The sequence below is a fragment of the Canis aureus genome, chromosome 2 (assembly GCF_053574225.1).
Source record: "Canis aureus isolate CA01 chromosome 2, VMU_Caureus_v.1.0, whole genome shotgun sequence".
NCBI classification, from domain to species: domain Eukaryota; kingdom Metazoa; phylum Chordata; class Mammalia; order Carnivora; family Canidae; genus Canis; species Canis aureus.
Window position 1 is genome coordinate 40,454,669 of NC_135612.1, and position 19,071 is coordinate 40,473,739.

Genomic DNA, 19,071 nt, shown 5'->3' on the forward strand with positions numbered 1-19,071 from the left:
GCTCTTAAATGTCATGTGTACTCCCTCTCAAACCGTTTTCCTTGGCTGTGAAGGCAGATCATGCCAATTGAAAATTTATGAAACTGTGAAAATAATTTAGAAATTTGAAATTACCAATAATATCACCACTGAAGGGCAGCCCGGTGGTGCAGCGGTTTAGCACCGCCTGCAGCCTAGGGCATGATCCTGGAGACCCTGGATCGAGTCCCACGGCAGGCTCCCTGCATGGAGCCTGCTTCTCCCTCTGCCTGTGTCTCTGCCTCTCTCTCTGTGTCTCTATGAATAAATAAATAAATAAATAATCTTAAAAAAAAAAGTCACCACTGAATTGCTGCTATTAATATTTTGCCATATCTCTTTCTAGATTTTTTTCTGTGTGCTTATTTTGGTGCCGTGTTTCCAGTGGCTGCTGAAAATTCCAGTGAATTTACTGATTCCTGTCCTCTATTGAACATCTTGCTTCCAACTTCCAATAACCATTTGATCAGTTTCTCCCCTCTTTCCTCTTTCAGCTCTTTCCATTCTCATACATGTATTTCCTTCATATTCAGGACAAGGGTCACCAGACAATTTACTGGCAACTTCACAAGCTGTCTCTCTCTCTCTTTTTCAGTAGAATGATCTCAAAACCTCTTTTTCCTGCCACATACACAAACGAGTTCTAATGTTTAAATGTGGTCATTTTGGAGTGAAAAGGTCTCCTTGGTATTTACGATCCAAGACTTCTGTGACACGGATATTCATGAAAAAGGACACTTGTAGCACCTACCGAGAGGCTACAGACAATTATGAGACCCTCTTTAAAATAAATAGTAACTGCATTTCTCCCTGCCAGGTGCAATGGCTCCAACAACAAGAAGTGAAACGCAGGGTGAAGAGACAGGTGCGAAGCGACCCTCAGGCCCTCTATTTCAATGACCCCATTTGGTCCAACATGTGGTACATGGTGAGTAGGATGTGGGCCTCACTGCCCCTGGGGCATTTGCACTGCTGTGCTTCTGAGATAGATTAATTTCTCCCAGCAAAGCTAAATTCTCATGACAACTGGAAATTGACACACTTCCTATCAGTGTGAACCCCCTACTTCAGTGCTGTGTAGCACAAACTTTCTTGTGCAGGTTTTAAAAATGATGTGCAAGCTCCCAGGGAGAGTGGCGGGGGGTGGGAGTGGTGTTTGAGCAGGGGAGTGATTTATAAGTTTAATGAAAATGAGAGCCCCCAAAGGGAGATGGTGCCCTAGGAAAATGATAGATTGCCAGGTGTGGAAAAAGCATGGGAGCTCTTCCTATTTACTCTTCTTAGAAATGGGTGGGAGAAAGCAGTTGTCTGCTCTGTAGGGCATGGGGAAGAGTTTCCTCCTTATTGCACGCATAAGAGCATCCCTGCTGGGTTTACAGGGTATGATATATCCATCTTATTCCAAGGGATGGCCGCAAGGAGTGCCCCTGCTGGGTGGGGTGCTTTGTGTCTTCTGTGCATACAGCATTGTGGTGACAAGAACAGCCGCTGCCGATCAGAAATGAATGTCCAGGCAGCGTGGAAGAAGGGCTACACTGGGAAAAATGTGGTGGTCACCATCCTCGATGATGGCATAGAGCGGAATCACCCGGACCTGGCCCCAAACTATGTAAGTCAAGCCTAGGAATGTGCAAAGATATTCAACCATGCTAGTCAGTAAAGGAATACAAAAGATTTCCCCCTCCTACCCCATTATACTAAACAACACAGAGAGCCATGATGGGGAGGGGTGGCAAAACACGCTTCCCTGTGCTATCCTGGAGCTAGGGGTTGTACAGAAGGATTCGTTCAGATGTTTGAGGAGTCACATATGCACACATGACATGATTGAAGCCTGGGCTCTGGACCCAACTGCCTGGGTTCCTCTTCTGCCTCACAGCTTACTAGCTCTGAGGCCTTGGGCACGTTGCTTCATTTCTGGACCTCAGTGTCACCATCTGTAAAGTGGCATCTCATCAGGTAGTTGTGAGGATTGAATGTGTTTGTAAGTGTAAAGAAGAGAGCCAGGCATGGATTGCATACTTTCGCTATTCTAAGGAACCCGTATGCCTAACGACAGTTAAGTTCAACCATGTCGTGTCTGTTTGAGAGACAATTATGCAGCCCTTAAAAATGACAGTTTTGAAGTCAACAACTCGGGAGAGCTTTTCTGATGTGTTTTAAAAGGAGGATATGAAATGATATGAATACTATGATTGTGAATGTATAAGCAAAGACATGAACATTAGAAGTATAAGATGCAGGACATTCTGACACATACAACAACACAGATGAAGCTGGAGGACATTGTATGCAAGAAGCCAATCATGAAAAATCCAGATACTATATGATTGTGCTTGTAAGAAGCACCTAGAGCAGTCAAATACACAGACACAGAAAACAGAAGGGGGGTTGTCAGGAGCTGGGATAGTGGGGAGTTAGTGTCTGATGGGTGCAGGGTGTCAGTTTTGCAAGATGAAGAGGTGTGGGGATGGAGGGTGGTGATGGTTGCACAATAGTGTGAATATACTTAATGCCATTGAACTTTATACTTTAAAATGGTTAGGGTATGTTTTGTAGTGTGTATTTTACTGCAATAAAAATATATATAAGATGATAGTTATAGGAAGAGAGTACCAGGTGTATGTTTTTCTCTACTTTCTAAAAGAGGCATGAAAATAATTTAAAGCATACTGTACTATTTCTCTTCAGTCACTGATATTCCTTTCTTAGGATTCCTATGCAAGCTATGATGTCAACGGAAATGATTATGACCCATCTCCACGTTATGATGCCAGCAATGAAAATAAGTATGTTACTTTGTCTCCTCTTTCCTTGCTTCCCTGTCCTTCTCCCTGCAGAATCACTATTGAACTGTCCCCCAGGAGGGATTCTAGGAGGGTGATGGGGCTGCCTGGCTAGTATCTGGGGCTTACCCAGAAGCCAGATGTGGCACAGCCTGTCAGGCACAAGACAGTCTCTGTGGATTTTTGCCTCTTCCTTAGGTGCATCACCTCTGCTGGTCAACTAGAAATTGATGTGTGACCAACATTATTCCTATTTCCAACCTTGTCTCCATGACCAGCTGTGTTAAGACAGTGGTTTGGGGGTACCTGGGTGACTCAGATAGTTAAGCATTTGCCTTCAGCTCAAGTCTTGGGATTGAGCCCTGTGTAGGGCTCCCTGCTCAGTGGGGAGTCTGCTTCTCTCTCTCCTTTACCCCTCTGCCTCCTCCTCCCCACCACCACCACTCATGCATGTGCTGTCTCTCTCTTTCTCTCAAATGAATAAATAAACTCTTAAAAAAACAAAACAAAACAGCAGTTTGGCCTATTTGAGCACAAACGTCAGTGCCTGAGCTTTTTTTGTCTCCATCTATGACCTTGCAAGAGAGGTGGAAGGGGTGTGAATGATATTGGATAAACCTGGGTTTAAAGCCTGACTCTACAGATTCCTGGCTGTGTGGCTCCATCTTAGTCTTAGAGACTTTCCCGTGGAGATGATGCTCCTTAGCTCCTGGGGTTGTGGGATGGGTGAGCAGACAGGTGAAGGACATACACTGCGGTGGGGGGGGGGGGGGGGTCTATATAGCTGTTTTCATCACTTTGCAAATGAAGGCAGTGGGGTCTGGAGAGATTAGGTCACTTGTACGCTGTAAGTGGCAGCCCTGGGGGTAGAAACCAGTTTCACAAAACTGGTCCTGGGAGTTCATTTGCTATGTCCTGCTTATCTTTTTTTTTCTGTTAGCATTTCCCGTGCCCTGAACTCTTACCATTCCTCAAAAAATATTTAGAAGGAAAGAACAAAAGCCCTTTCTTTTATCTCCCAGCTGACATTACACTTGCCAAGGTGCGTTCTCCCTCCATATAGTATTTTGCTTTTCTGTAGATTCCATGGTGAGGTTCAAATTCTGCTGCCCATGCCGTGCTGTGCAGGGAGGCTCAGCGAAGCTGACGTGTTCTACACAACAGACTGCAGAGCTCTCCAGAGCCCGCAGAATTCCCAGCCCTGAGGGCTGCCTCCCTGCCTCAAGTCCCAAGGTCACGGCCAGAGATGCTCTTCCTGCTCAGCGGTTGACATGCCTGGGGTGCAGGGTGCCTTGATTCCCAGCCACACATCCAGGGGGCAGGGAGGATTGATCCCGACTCAAGGCAGTGACCCATGAAGGGCAGGCTTGAATCTGGATGAGGCATGGAGCTCTGTGAAAATGGTAACAGCCCTAGCCCTGGCTGTGGGGCCGCCCAAGGTCAACAGAAGGATGGATGACTCCCTTCCAGAAGGCTAGCACACAGACCTAGGACTCTTTAAACATGGTTTTAAATTTGAATCAATGATTCTCATCCCTGTGGACTCTTCTTAGAGATGTGCTGTTTAAACTTGCCCATATTTTGGTCTGCTAGAGAAATTACCTCGATGCAGCACATTGGGAAATGGGGTCATTACCAAGGAAAACAATTTGTTTTTCCGGTAATTTCCTCATAATCTCTCTGCCACTGTTGAGTGTTCCAATTTAGAGCGTTCTTCCTCAGCTCCTGCTTAAGTGACCGTGGAGGTGATGGGAAGACTGTCCCGAGGTGAGCATGGGGGCAATGGGTACACAGGGGACCCATTGGTTCCTCCTTCATCCTGTCAGCCCAGCAGTCTATACTGCACCTGTAATGTGCCAGGCAATGTTCTGTTAGTCATTTGAATGCATAGCTCCAGAGGAGGGAAGCCTGGGACCCTGGGTGCTGGAAGCAGAAGCCCCACCCTCAGTCCTAGGGTTTTGGGGAAGAGATACCCCTGAGCCAATATTCACCTTTATGGCCAGAAGGCCTCATTAGCCTGCTGATGTGGGCTGTGGCAGGGCCAGGACTGTCCCAGAGGAGCTGGCCATCAGAGGAGGGATGTTGTTGCACTGAGAGGGGAGGCAGGACGTAGGCTTTCGTGTCATATCTGGACTTAGGGCTAACTGGCTCTCTTCCTAGAAGACCTGAGCAATGCCCTGAATCCACCACAGGTTGCTGGGATGAGCCCTAACCTCGTTTTCTGCTTTGCTTCAGACATGGCACCCGTTGTGCAGGCGAGGTCGCTGCTTCGGCCAACAACTCTTACTGCATCGTGGGCATAGCATACAATGCCAAAATAGGAGGTAAGGTCTGGGAGCACAGGGCCTGGGAGCTTTGGGGCCAGTGGCAGGGGTGGCGGGATGACCCATCCTGCCAGGCTCAGCAGCTTTGCCTCTGCTGCCTCAGATGCCCAGGCCTGCAGCCACGTGCTACATATGCAGAGGAACTGCTCACTGTTTGACCTGAAAAGCCATCAGAAAAGCACCCTCTTTCTCTTTTCTGGTCCTGCTAGTCTGACTCACCCCCACTCCCCAGACCGCCCCTCCTATGAGGCCACATTGGCTCCCTCCTGCTCCCAGCCCTGCAGTGGCTCTGTGTCACTTCCATAACCTGCTGGCCCCCATCTCTTGCCCCTGCCCCCCTTTTTAGCCAGAAGACATTTATCATACTGTCTGTCCCCACACCCCCCCACCCCCCTGCCACATGTAATCTTCCCAATTTGGCCTGGGCTGGCAGCATTCCTTCCCATCACCCCAGAGCCTCCTTCTGCCTCTCCCTTTGGCTCCATGCCCACTTGACTCCTCCCTGGCTTGTTCACCACAGTGTGTAGGGGACTTGGTCTTCCAGGACCCTGTAAGGAGCAATGCCTGACCCCAGGTATTTCTGCCTTTCCTGTTCTCCATTTATGATTCAGACTTCTCTTGCTAGGTTAAGGCTTTAGAGCACAGTCACAAGTCTTCCTTCACCACCTGAGCCTGGCAGTTTGACAGTTCAAACTGGCAATCAACAAGTACTCTGAAGTATCATTTGGGAACATTTCATTGAGCTGGGAACTGAGCAGGTGCATGCCATGGGCATGAATGGCCCTTGACCATCCAGATGGCTTTGGGGCACCACTGTTCTCATTTGGGACTCTCTCAGTTTGGAGGTACTCATGCTCACTCAATGGGCATGCTAGGATGCTGCCTTCCTGTGGCACTGCTATAGCCCTTTCAGGTCTGCTATGCACTGCACAAGTAGAGAGGTTGGGCTGTGGATTCTCTGGATCCCCCTGGAGGTTTTGATGAGTGAATACTCCTAAAAAGTCTCTCCACAAACTGTAGGACCAGGGTGACCTGGATAATAATCCCATTCCCATTCCCATGACCTGCTAGCTGTGTGTCTTTGGATAACCAATGTAACTTCTCTGAGCCTTGGTTCCTTCACCTGTGGGGGAAGAATGGCAATAATTCAGCTGACTCCTGGGGTCTGTTCTGACACTGAAGTGAGATACTATGTGTGAAAGCATTGGCTCAGGGCTAAGTCTGCAGGGAGCAATAGAATCTGAGCAATTCCATTCCTCCTACTAAAACTCAAAGGGATAGACCCCACCTTTAGGATTGTCTGAGCCTTGCTCCCCAGAGACCCTGGACTGGCAGCATTGACAATGTCTGGGAGCTGTTAGAAGTGCAGCGTAGTTGCCCCTGTCCCAGACCTATTGGGTCAGGATCTACATTATAACAAAATCCCTAGAGGGTGGGACAGTGAGAAGTGCTGGTTTAGTAGTTTTTGGAGTCAGGCAGGTAGGTAACACCCACACTGTGGGCTGTGATGAGCAGCCAGTGGAGTTATGGAGGTAAAGAATCTCCAGAGAATGTGCATGTGGGTATGGTTGGTTCTCACCCTATACTCATTGCAAAATTGTATACCCCAGTTTCCCAAATTCTGAAGAGATCAAGTCTATGACCAGAGATTGGGACCAGGAATATATTCTTTAATTAATGCATTTAATACCTTTGACGATGAACTGTACATATAATATGGTGCTAGCCACTGAAGGGAAGGATAAGACAGACATAATCTGGGACCTTCTAGGAGCTCCACACATCTTTGGTATGAACAGTGTGAACATGAAAGACAGTATAAGACCAAGTCCTGAAATGATAGAGGCAGACCAGGGTTCCCAAGGGTGGCAGTGTAAGCACTTGGTGAAGGCAGAAGCATGAGAATAAGGCATGAGCTCAAACTGAGGGAATTTGTGAACAGAGAAAGTGCTGAGGGAAAAATAGGATCTGGAGCGTGGAGGCATGCTACATAGAGTTAGGGACCACAGAGTGGGACTGGCCATGGAGAGGCAAGTGTGGGGTTGGAGGCTGGCACTGGCCCAGGGAATCTGTGACAGTTGTGTCTACAAAAATGCCTGTGCACTGCTTCAACCCACCACACAGGCAGCCATCCCTTCTTCCTCCAAGCCCAGCCCTGGATAGGGCAATCTTCAGGCACCCCTAGTATAGCTTCCCTCTTTGCATGTGCTAATGTACAGCAGAGTTTTTCTGAGATGCCCATGGAGCTGATCATGAGCTAGACTCTTAAAAAAAAAATTTTTTTAGCTGTTGCCCAAGAGATTGAAGTATATATCCTAACTTCTTCCAATCTCTTTGAAATTACTATTATACAATTTCACGTATTACATATGAACAGATTATTTGAGTTCATACTCTCATGCTTTTGTTCTTATGTTTTATTTCATATGTTATAGACCCACATACATTGTTATTCTTGCTTTAAACAGTTGACTATAAAGTACTAATGGAAAGGAATATATTTGCATATTCACCATTTCCAGTCCTCATCCTTACTTTCTAGCTTTGGATTTCTATCTGGTTTCGATTTTTCTGTAGCCTGAGAATTTCTTTTCGTATCTTTTGAAGCACAAGTATAGTGGTGATAATTTATCTCAGCATTTATCTGGAAGTGTCATAATTTCATCCTCATTTTTGAAAGAAATTTTACTGAACATAGGATTCTAATGTGATCTGTTTTCCTTTCAACACTTTAGAAATGTTCTTCCATTGTCTTCTGGCATCCATTGTTTCTGATGATGTCACATAATGTGATTACTTTTTTTGTATATGCGATTTGCCTGTGACTAGAATGTCCTTTGGTGTAATTCTGTTCATGTTTATCTAGCTTGGGGTTTGCTTGGCTTCCTAGTGGCTTGTTTTTACTTTTTGGTCTAAGTCAAATGTGGAAAAAAATTGTCAGTATTTGTTTTAATTTTTTTCAAACTTATTTTCTCTCTCTTCTCTTTGAGTACCAGTTATAGTTGTTAGATTGCTTAACATACCTTACAGGTTATTGAAGCTGTGTTCATTCTTTTAAGTCCTTTTTTTCTCTGTGTGTTTCAAATGATAATGATTCTATCACTGTCTTTGGGTCCATTAATACTTTCTTTTGTTGTGTCTAATCTGTTGTTAATTCCATCCAATGATTTTTTTTTTTTTTTAACTTTCAGATCTTGTCCCATTCTGTCCTGTGATTTCCACTTGAAATTTTTTTTCTGTTTCCAGGTCTTTCCTGAGATTCTTCTTCTCTTCACCCATTATTTCTATCTTTTCTCTTAGATTCTTTACCATATTTGTAAGAGTTACTTTAAAGACTTGTACTAATTCCAGTCTAGGTCTGGGTGTTTCTAATGATTGGTTTTTCTTTTTACAGTGGGTCACACACCTCTGTTTTTTGCACATGGCTAGTACTTTTTTCCTGTGCACCAGACATTGTTGTGCTACCTTGTAGAGACTCTGGATTCTGTGATCTTTGAATGCTATTGAGTTTTGTTCTAGCAGTCTAGAGGTTTGATTATTCATTTTTTGATGGTTGATCTCTTTCTGATTTGTCCCTAGCCTTAGGGAAGATTCTTTATTCCAACCACATGGTCTTTACTTCTAGATTGTGACCCTTTGGGCATCTCAGTGGAAAGATGGAAAGGTTTACCAAGACCTCTAACTTGACAAAAGTCAAGCTCCAAATTGACTCCCCTGTGACAGGCAGCAGCTGAGATATCCACTTAGCTCATTCAACCTCCAGCTGTTCTTTTCCTCCTGAACCTCTTAGAGTCTTGCCCAAACATGTTTAGGTCAAGGTTCAGCCAAGTGTTTGAAAGGAGTTATATGTATGTCCTCTTCTGTGGCTCTCTCCTTTCTAGGATTTATCGCAATTTCCAGCTGCTCTAGCAGTCCCAAACCACATCCCCTGACTCCCCAGGAGAATTAGATTGTGCTTTCCTTCTTGAGTTAGCTTCTCTATACCAAGAGAATTGGGGAGTTCTCTCGGAAGAAAAGTTATTTAAACTTAACATCATAACCAGTATTCCCTTCTTTCAAGAACTGAATCCCCTGCCTGCCGCTGCCTTCTCCTGGTTGCTTTCTGATGCCCTTAAAAAAAAACCCTATTTCTATTTAGTAAATATTTTGTTGAGAATTTACCATTATTGTTTTTTAAAGGAGTTGGTGTGATAGAATCTACTCTGCTGATATTAGAACCAAAACTAGTGGTTTATATTTCTTTAATGAATAGATGATATATTAGGTACTATTGCTGCATGACAGTCACTGCAAAACGTTGCTCCTTAACCAACAAACATTTGTCATCAAGCAGAAACAGTGGCTCCGGGTCACTCATAAGGTTGCAGTCAAGCTATTGGCTGTGACTTTAGTCTGAATGCTTGACTCGGGCTGGAGGATCCACTTCCAAGATGGTCACTTATTTGGCTATTGGCTGGAGTCTTCCTTTCCTTGCTGACTGGTGGCAAAAGTCCTTCTTCCTTGATTCCTCACCATGTGCAGGTCTCCATAGGGTTCTTAGAGCATCGCCAGAACATGGTAGTTATCTTCTTTCATTTAAGGTGAGACAAGAGAGGCAAGAAAGAAGCAGCAATATTTTTTATAACCTAGTCTTAGAAGTTACATACCATTACTTTAGAGAAATGGACCATTATGTCTGACAAACAGTCAAGGGGAGAGAAATTAGGCCACACCTCTTTTTTTTTTTTTCCTTTTTTTTAAAATTTTTATTTATTAATGATAGTCACAGAGAGAGAAAGAGAGGCAGAGACATAGGCAGAGGGAGAAGCAGGCCCCATGCACCGGGAGCCCGATGTGGGACTCGATCCCGGGTCTCCAGGATCGCGCCCTGGGCCAAAGGCAGGCGCCAAACCGCTGCGCCACCCAGGGATCCCCAGGCCACACCTCTTGAATGGAAAAGTATCAAAGAATTTGTGGGTGTGACTTAAAATCACCACAGATGGGCTCCTAAAATTTTGGCTACATATTTATACAAATGGAGTAATTTTGTTCTACCAACTTGCTTTGTCAGATTGTGCATTTCTTATATGTTCTTTCACATAAAAATAATTAAATCAAATGAAAGAATTAGTAGAACTGTCCAACTATCTGTAAAATAATATTCTCACTAGAACATTACTAATACATGTAATGATTTATCAAAGAATGGAAGAGTACCGAGGAGAAGGTAAAATATCTAGATCCTGGTGAAAATAAGAGTTACCAGTACTTACTGAATGTTTGCTAGATAATAGGCACTGACCTAAGGTCTCTGTATTTTTTTTAATTTTATTTATTTTAGAGAGAGAGTGCACAAAAGCAGGGGGAGGGGCAGGAGAGGGAGAATCTCAAGCAGGCTCCAACTCCCTGCTCAGCAGGCCAGAGCCTCCATCTCACCACCCTGAGACGGTGGCCTAAACAGAAATCCAAAGTTGGTCGCTTAACCAACAGAGCCATCCAGGTGCCCCTATATGTATTCTTATGTAACCTATGTAAGACACTGTGTTACAAATGCTGCTGTTACCTCTATTTCAGTGATGAGGGCCAGAGAGGTTTTCTAATTTGCCCCAAGATCAAACCAACCTGGCTCCAGGTACCAGCTCTTTCTATCCACTCTTTAATAGAAATCTTTAAACCATATATACAGATGGATGGGTGAATGGCTGGCTGGATGGCTATTATTTCATTGACATTTGATCATACTATACTTGTTTTTAGTAAAATATATTAAGCTTAATTTTATGCAAACAGCATGAGAAATTAAATCAAACTGAGTAATTCCTGAACTCCAGATTTAATTTTATGTTTCAATTTATATATTTGTTTAACATTTAATTTTATGCTTAATTTGATTTATGTGAATGTAATGGAAGAAAAAGAAACTTAACTTGAAACCAAGACATTGCTGAACTTCACATAAATATTTTATTGTAATGAAATATTTTCTCAAATAGCCCTTTAAGGTTATTTAAAACAAAACAAATCTCAAGGTTGTGAAAATCTTTCAGAGGCCAAGGTTACATTTTTAATGTCTAATTTGACTTATGTGAATTTAACAGAAGAAAAACAAGCTTAAAATGAGGGAATTGCTGGGCTTCACATAAATATTTCATTATGATGAAATATTTTCTCAAATACTCCTCTAAGGTTATTTAAAAAAAAAAAAAAAGCACCCAAGACCATGAGAATCTTTAAGATTCTAGGGTTACTTTATTTTTTTGAATTATATGTTTCCCATAGTGGATAATTAGATAATTAGCACCTTTTCACCCTCACAGCTTGATTTCAGATTTTTGTCATTGTTTTTAGCTCTCAGGGTTCAATAGTAATCGTCTGTCACTATCATTCTGACAGTTAGTCTTGTTTCACCACCATCGTTTTCAGTGCAGTTTTTCCATTCCTGAGCTATTTGTTTTTGATTCATCTCTTAGTTCACTGGATTTCATCACTGAGGAATTTTCTTCAGGAAAGGCAAACAGGTGCTATATTTTCCTAGTTCTTTCATCTTTGAGAATGTCCAAAGGTTGCTTTTGCCCTTGAATTATATTTGTGTTCTCTATTCTATCCTTACAGAACCTAGCAAACATCACTTTGTTTGTCCCTGGACTCACTGTTGCTTGGAAAAGTTAGAGGTCAACCCGATTTTTTTCCCCTTATAGGACACATGACTTCATGGCTTGTGTAGAATTCTTCCTTTAGACATGAAGTCCAGTAGCTTTGCTGGGCCACCTGGGTCTGAGGATTATTCTATAGCAGCTGTTCTTGGGATTTAATATTCTTGAAAAGATCTGGGTATTTTTTTTCTTTCAGGCAACTTGTGTTATTGTTTTGACTATTTTGGGTTCCATATATGCAGTTCTATTCTTTGTGTGTACCACTTATGCATATATTGGGTTTCTGTTATCTTACTTCTGTATTTCTTTCCAATCATATTTAACTTTTTGTTTATTTCCCACTTTATCATTTTATTTATTTATTTATTTATTTATTTATTTATTTATTTATTTATTTATTATTTTTTGTTTTTCTCGAGCCTGTCCTCTATGTTTTTAGCAGTTTCACCAGTGTCTTTTTTCCTAAAGAAAACTCTAGTAAGGCTTTCATTTCTAAAATTGTTTAATGTTTTCCTTCTATTTCTGTCCTGAGGATAAAAACACTTAGGGCCTCTTTCCTTTGTCTTATCATCTCTTCATTGAACTCTTGTATATCTTTGATCTCTTGCTTCAGAGAGAAATTATATTTTCATTCAATTATGCAGAAGTGTTTGTTTATGCTTTCATTATTCTCTTGCACTTGTTATGCCCCATTTTTCCTTGTTTCTTGTAGCATTATTGTATAGATATCATGCTAGTCACTTTTTGGTTCTTATTAATGACCAGCTGGAGAGTAGATGAGGGCTTTCTCTCTAAGCCAGTAAGATGCTAAAATTTGGGGGTGAGGGGTAGGGAGGAGCAGGAGAGAGATCAAGGCTGCGGGCATCAAGGTCATGGGTCTGTGGACCTAGATCCTTCTCTTCTGCCAGTCTAATAGCTTTAAGAGCTCCTCTACCCTCATCAGTGAATTAGTGTTAGCTCATGTTATGCTTGCCACAGTGGGGATGGGGCAGAGCTGATTGTCACTTGCTTTTTATCCTCCAACAAACCATGTCACAAAAAAAATGCCTGTTCTTTTTTTTTTTTTTTTTTTTAAGATTTTATTTATTTTGAGAGAGAGAGAATGAGTGGGGAGAGGCAGAAGGAGAGAGAGAGAGGGAGAGAGAAAGGGACAAGCAGACTCCCTGCTGAGTAGGGAGTCTGATCTGGGGCTCGATCCCAGGACCCTGAGATCATGACCAAGCCAAACTCAGATATTTAACAGACCAAGCCACTCTGGTGTCCTAAAATGCCTGTTCTTGGAAAGACAACGCGTCTGTATAGTTCTTGATCAGACCGCACTGTTTCTAGAAGAATAGACTTTTCACTTTTGCTGTGAAAGCAATGCAGTGTGGCAAAGAAACAAACCCCCCTCCTAACCCCCCAGCCACCTGATGCCTGGTCACAAGGTCCTTAGGTGTATTGCCTACTTTATGGTGGAATCACAGAGCCATGTGTCATCTTCATTGTTTTCAGAGAGGAGAGTGGGGTTAACTGGGAGTCTCTTTCATTTCAGAGAAATTTTAATTTTTTTTTAAGTTGTAGAGCTGTATATTAATGATTTGTGCCTTTTTTCTATGTGTAATATTTCAATAAAAATCTGTTTAAAATTTTTTATGTTGTTAGATTAATCATTTTTGTGACTCCTGGGTTTGGAATCTTGCTTAGAAAAATCCAAGATAATAAATCAATTGTCCTATATTTCTTCTAAAAATTTAGCTTTAGAAAAATAGTTCATCCTAAAGCTTTTATGGTTTTGTCTTTTGCATTTAGCTTTTTAATCCATATGGAATTTATTTCTGTGCATGGTGTGAAGAAGAGACCTAACTTTATTTTTTCCCTGCAGGTAATATTTAGTGATCTGCACATGCCACCCTAATCCTCCATTGTCTCCTTAGTTTCATCAGCCTATTTGTTTTTAATCCTTAAATGAGACCTCACTATTAGTTATTATATAGTTTAAGCAGATTTTTTTAGATAACTTATAGGACAAATTTCCTCTTACAGTTCTTTTTCAAAAATTTCTTGGCTATTCTTGCACATTTTCTCTTTCAGATGAACTTGAGAATCTGCTTGTCAAGTTCCATAAAAAAATCCTGTTGGGATTTTGATTGGGATTGCATGGAAATTATAGATTAATTGGGGGAGAATTGACATCTTTACAATATTGAGTCTTCCCACCCAGGAACATGGTATGTTTTTCTTTATTCAGGTCTTCTTTGACATCATTTAAAAGTGTTATCACTGTCTTCATATCAATCTCCTGCATTTCGTGTTAGGTTTATATCTAGGTTGATTTTTTGAAATTTTATTTCCAATTGGTTATTGTTGAAATGGATATAGGAAACTATAGATTTTTGCATGTTGGGTTTTTGAGTCTGGCCACCTTAATGAACTCTATTGGTGTTAATTTTTTGTTCTCTTGGCTTTTCTGGACTGATATAAATAAAAGCTCTATAAATGTAATGGTGGTTTTTTATCTCTTTAATAACTCTCATTTCTTTTTCATGTCTTATTTCAATGTACAGGGACTCCTGATGATTATTAAATAGTGGCAATTTATAGGTTTTGTTGTTTTATTTCCTGCTTATACAGGAATATTCCTAGGGTTACACCATTTGTAGATATCTTTCATAGGTTTTCTGTGATTACTTTTTACTCCATTAAGGAAATTTTTATATTCCTAGATTTCTAAGAGGTTTGATGAGAAATGGATCTGTTGAATTTTATTACATGCTTTTTAAGGAGCATCTATTGAGGTAATTATATTGCTTTTCAAATGTGCTATTTAATCTGTTTATTGTGTTAAATTATAGCCATAGATTTCCTAACAGTGGAAAATTCATTCTTCTATTCTTAGAATAAGTTCTATTTGATTATGAGTATTGTTCTTTTAATATACTGCTTGCTATGTTCAATTGTTAATATGTTACATATGGTTTTGAATCTTTGTCTATTAGATAGCTTGAACTACCGTTGTTGTGTTTTGTTATGTCTGTCTCCAGTTTGGGTATCAGAATTATGCTGGATTTTTTGTAGAATGAGTTGTGAAGTTTTCCATCTTTCACTGTGCTCTGAAACAGTTTGTATACTGTGGACATTGCCTGCTTTCTTAAATGTTGGTAGGGCTGATAAATCAATCTGACCAGGCAGGGTAATTCTTTAAAGGGCTAAGTCTATTCAAGTTTTCTATTTCTCCGTGAGGAAATTTTGGTAGTTAAATTTTCTTGCAAAATTATTTATTTCTCCAGATTTTCAAGTATATGACCTATAAATCTAATATTGTATTCTTATAATTAAAAAGATATATCCTCCACATTCATACTTATAATTGTTCCTGATCTTGTTTGTGGCATCTCCTTTTTTCCTTGATCAGACTAATGAAAAATTTGCTATTTTATGAAAGTTTTTTTTTCTGAGAACAAGATTTTGATCTTTTAAAAAATTATTTGAGTTATTTTGTTTTCTAACTCATGAATTCTACTTTCCTTTGTTTATTAATTCCTTTGGCTTTTTAATTTTTAATATTGTTGGTTTTTTTCCTAGCTCCTTGAAAAGAATGCTTAGTTCTTTATTTTCAGGTTTTGATGTGCTCTAATAAGGAAATAAATGTTCTATATACTTTCCTCTCATTACCTATCTCTGGCTTAATAATACAGTGCTCTTACTGTTATTTGTTTCTGAATAATTTTTATTTCAGTTTTGATTTTTCTCTTTAACTCAGGAGTTCTTTATAAGGTATTTAAATTTTTTTCCAACTGGATAGATTTTTTTTGGCACCTCTTTTGTTGCTAATTTCTAACTTCATTGCATTGGAATCAGAAGCTGTGTTCTGTATGTTTTTTGCTTTCTGGAACTTGTTGAGTGTTTCTCTGTGGTCTAATGCATGTTCAATTTTTCTAAATATCCCAGTGGATTTTTGAAGAGTATTTCTATCCTATGCTTATTGAGTACAAAAATCTGTATAAGTTAGATCAGAGGTTGCAACTGGTAGTCCACAGGCTGCCTTGGCCTACAGATGTGTTTTGTGTGACCCACATGAGTGTTTTTTTAACACTTAAGCAAACATTTACAAATCAAGGCATCTTCTATGAAAGTAGGAGTTTCTTTCAGAAGTTCTGGCCATTTTGGCCCTCTGCTTCATGGCGACAGTTAGCTGGGGCTGCACAGTGGCTGCTCCTTCAAAGAGCAGTTCATCCATCTCCCTCACTGCCTGGTTTGGTCGACATATCCCCTTCAGCCTTTTGTCCTGACTTCCCGGTGTCCATAGGCATCCATCTGTGTCACCTGTGGGCCTGATCAAGCTCTTTCAAAAGTTTTGGCAGTCTTGTTCTATCTGCCTGGTCAGTTTCGGAGAAGGGATATTATTTCCATGATGATTGTGGACTTGGTGATTTCTCTCAATCTTTGGTATATAAATGTCATAGCTGTGTTCACACAGTGCACAAAGGTTATCATCTCTTGTTGATGTAATGACTCTTTCTTTAATCAACATAAAAATCCTCTCTATTTTATCCTTTTTTTTGCCTTTCATTGTTTTTGTTTTTGTTTTTTATCATCTATTTCCTCGTATGTTTTTCATTCCTTTATTTCTAGCCTTAGTTTTGCAAGCAACCTGTATCTGGCTTTATTTACTTATTTTTCTTGTACAATCTAAGAATTACTTCAAAGAGGAAATTTGATATGTCCACACCTGTTCTGATTTCAGATATTTCTAGATTTATGTATGTGACCATATTTTGCTTTCTCTTAATTGACTGACTTAGTTGACGGATTTATTTTTACTGTTTTTTTTCTTGTTTCTTTTACTTCCCTTGAGAGATATAGTTTCTTTTCTTTGTTTCCTTTCATTCTAATGGCTTAAAATCTTTACATTCAAACTGTCTTTCTACTCCCCCGAGGCACACGTACTTGAGTTTATGTTTTCCTACACTCTTTAGCATTACTCAGTACCTATCCCCTTTTCCATAGCAAAACAAGAATCTTACCATAGTTCCCATTCCCTCTGCCACCTCTCTTCTCCTTCATCACCTCCTCAGATTGGGGCCATCCAGAATTTTCACTCCATATTGTCATTCACAGTTTTATATTATGCAACCTCAGTATGTCACCTTAACCATAATGGTTGACCATTTTCTTTGGTCACCATTGTTTCTTTGATCTTATGGCTTCTTTATATTAAATTCTTTATTTTACAAGATTGTCTTTTTCATTAAATCATTCATTCTTCTAAAAGATATTTTTAAGTGGTCCTATACAAGTGGATAGTTATATAGGTAATTAATTTTCTGAGCACTTGTAGGCTTTATTTTCTCCCAACACATTTGGCTGTGTTGAAATTTTAGGTTCAAAATAGTTTTCACTCAGAATTTTAAAAATATTGTCCCTCTCATCTTTTGTTATCTAGTGTTGTTGATGAGGGGTCCAATAGCAATATTAATTTTTGTGCCTTTTCAGGTAACTTGTTTTTTGTTTCCAGATATTTTCAGGATTTTTCTCTTTCATTGTTCTGGGACTCAACCTCTTTGAGTCTGGATGTGAGTTTGTTTTAATTTTCCTGCCTGGCTCTTAGTGAGCCTTTAAAGACTCCATATTGTTATTAACAGTTAAACATTACACTTCAATAATTATGTGAGCTTAACTAAAAGGTAGACCAGTTTCTTTGGTCACCATTGTCTTAGGTGTTGGGAGAATCCCTAAACTCAGTATTCCAGCTCTCTGAATATCTCCTATCTATTCAGTTTGTAAATTTTGAAAGTAATCTCCCATGTCGGATTTCTAGTTGGTGTTTTCAATTAAACTTTTATTTCAAATAATTGGTAGATTCACAAGTGATCATAAGAAATAATACACAAAGATCCAATGTATCCTTTACCCAGTTTTCCATAATGGTGACATCTTGCAAAACAATAGTACAATATTACAACCAGGATATTGACACTAATATAGTCAAAATATAGAATAGTTCCATCACCAAAATAATCCTTCATGTTGCCCTTTTGTAGCACACATACCCCTTCCCTAACTCCTTCCCTAATCCCTTGGCAACCAACCATTCATCTGTTCCCACTTCTATAATTTTGTCATTTCAAGAATGATATATAAATGAAACCATATACTGTGGAGCCTTTGGAATTGGTGTTTTCACTCAGTGTGATTCTTTGGAGATTCATCCAGGTTGCTGTGTATATCAGTGGTTTGTTTCTTTTTATTAAAAGGTAGTTTTCCTGGGATCCCTGGGTGGCGCAGCGGTTTGGCGCCTGCCTTTGGCCCAGGGCGCGATCCTGGAGACCTGGGATCGAATCCCACATCGGGCTCCCGGTGCATGGAGCCTGCTTCTCCCTCTGCCTGTGTCTCTGCCTCTCTCTCTCTCTGTAACTATCATAAATAAATAAAAAAATTAAAAAAAAAAAAAAGGTAGTTTTCCGTGGTATGGATGTACTACAGTCACCCACTGAAGACATTTGGGTTATTTCTAGGTCTGGGCTATTAAAGCGCCTAGAAACATTCTTGTATAGGTTTTGTGTGAATGTAAGTCTTCATCTCTTTGGGATAAATATACAGGGGTGCAATTGCTGAGTTCTGTAGTAGTTACATGTTTATTTTTTTTAGGAAGCTGGCAAATTGTTTTCCAGAGGATCTGTACTGTTTTACAATTCCACTAGCAAAGTATGAATGATCCAGTTACTTTGCATGCTTGCCAGTAATTGGTAACATCACTTTTTAAAAATAGCCATTCTGATAAGTATATAGTGGCATTAATTTGCATTTCCCCAAGGCTAGTGATGTTGGAAATCTTTTCATGTGTTTGTTTGCCATCTATATATTCTCTTTAGTGAAATGTCTGTTCATATCTTTTGTTCATTTTCTAATTGTAATGTTGTATTTTTAATTGTTCATTGTTGAGGGTTTTTTACATATCCTACCTACTAGGTCTTTGATGATTATGTTGTTTGTGAATATTTTCTCCCATCTATAGCTTATGTCTTCATTTTCTTTAACAGGGCCTTTTGCAGAGTATAAATTTTAATTTTGATGAAATCTATTTATCAGTTTTTCCTTTTATGGATCAAGGTTTTTAGTGTCAGTCTAAGAACTCTTTGCCTTGTCTTTGATTCTGAAGTTTACCCTGTGTTTTTTTCTAAAATTTTTTTACGGGTTTAAATTTTACATTTTGAATCCCATCTTGAGAGAGAGAGATCCATTTCGAGTTGGTTTTATATAAAGTGTGAGACTTAGGTCAAGGTTTCTTGTTTTGTTTGCCTATGGATGCCAGAACCATTTGTTAAAATG

The 19,071-nt window shown here is 40.1% G+C and overlaps 1 protein-coding gene across 3 annotated transcripts in view; it reads left to right on the forward strand.

Annotated features, from left to right (window-relative positions):
* PCSK6 (proprotein convertase subtilisin/kexin type 6) overlaps positions 1–19,071 on the forward strand; it is a 185,709-nt gene that overhangs the window by 62,223 nt on the left and 104,415 nt on the right. For all 3 annotated transcript variants that reach the window (XM_077869348.1, XM_077869356.1, XM_077869366.1), the window contains exons 3-6: positions 836–946; positions 1,484–1,627; positions 2,731–2,807; positions 5,040–5,128. In XM_077869348.1, coding sequence (XP_077725474.1) covers positions 836–946; positions 1,484–1,627; positions 2,731–2,807; positions 5,040–5,128 — 421 coding nt within the window. The remainder of the gene's footprint in view (positions 1–835; positions 947–1,483; positions 1,628–2,730; positions 2,808–5,039; positions 5,129–19,071) is intronic.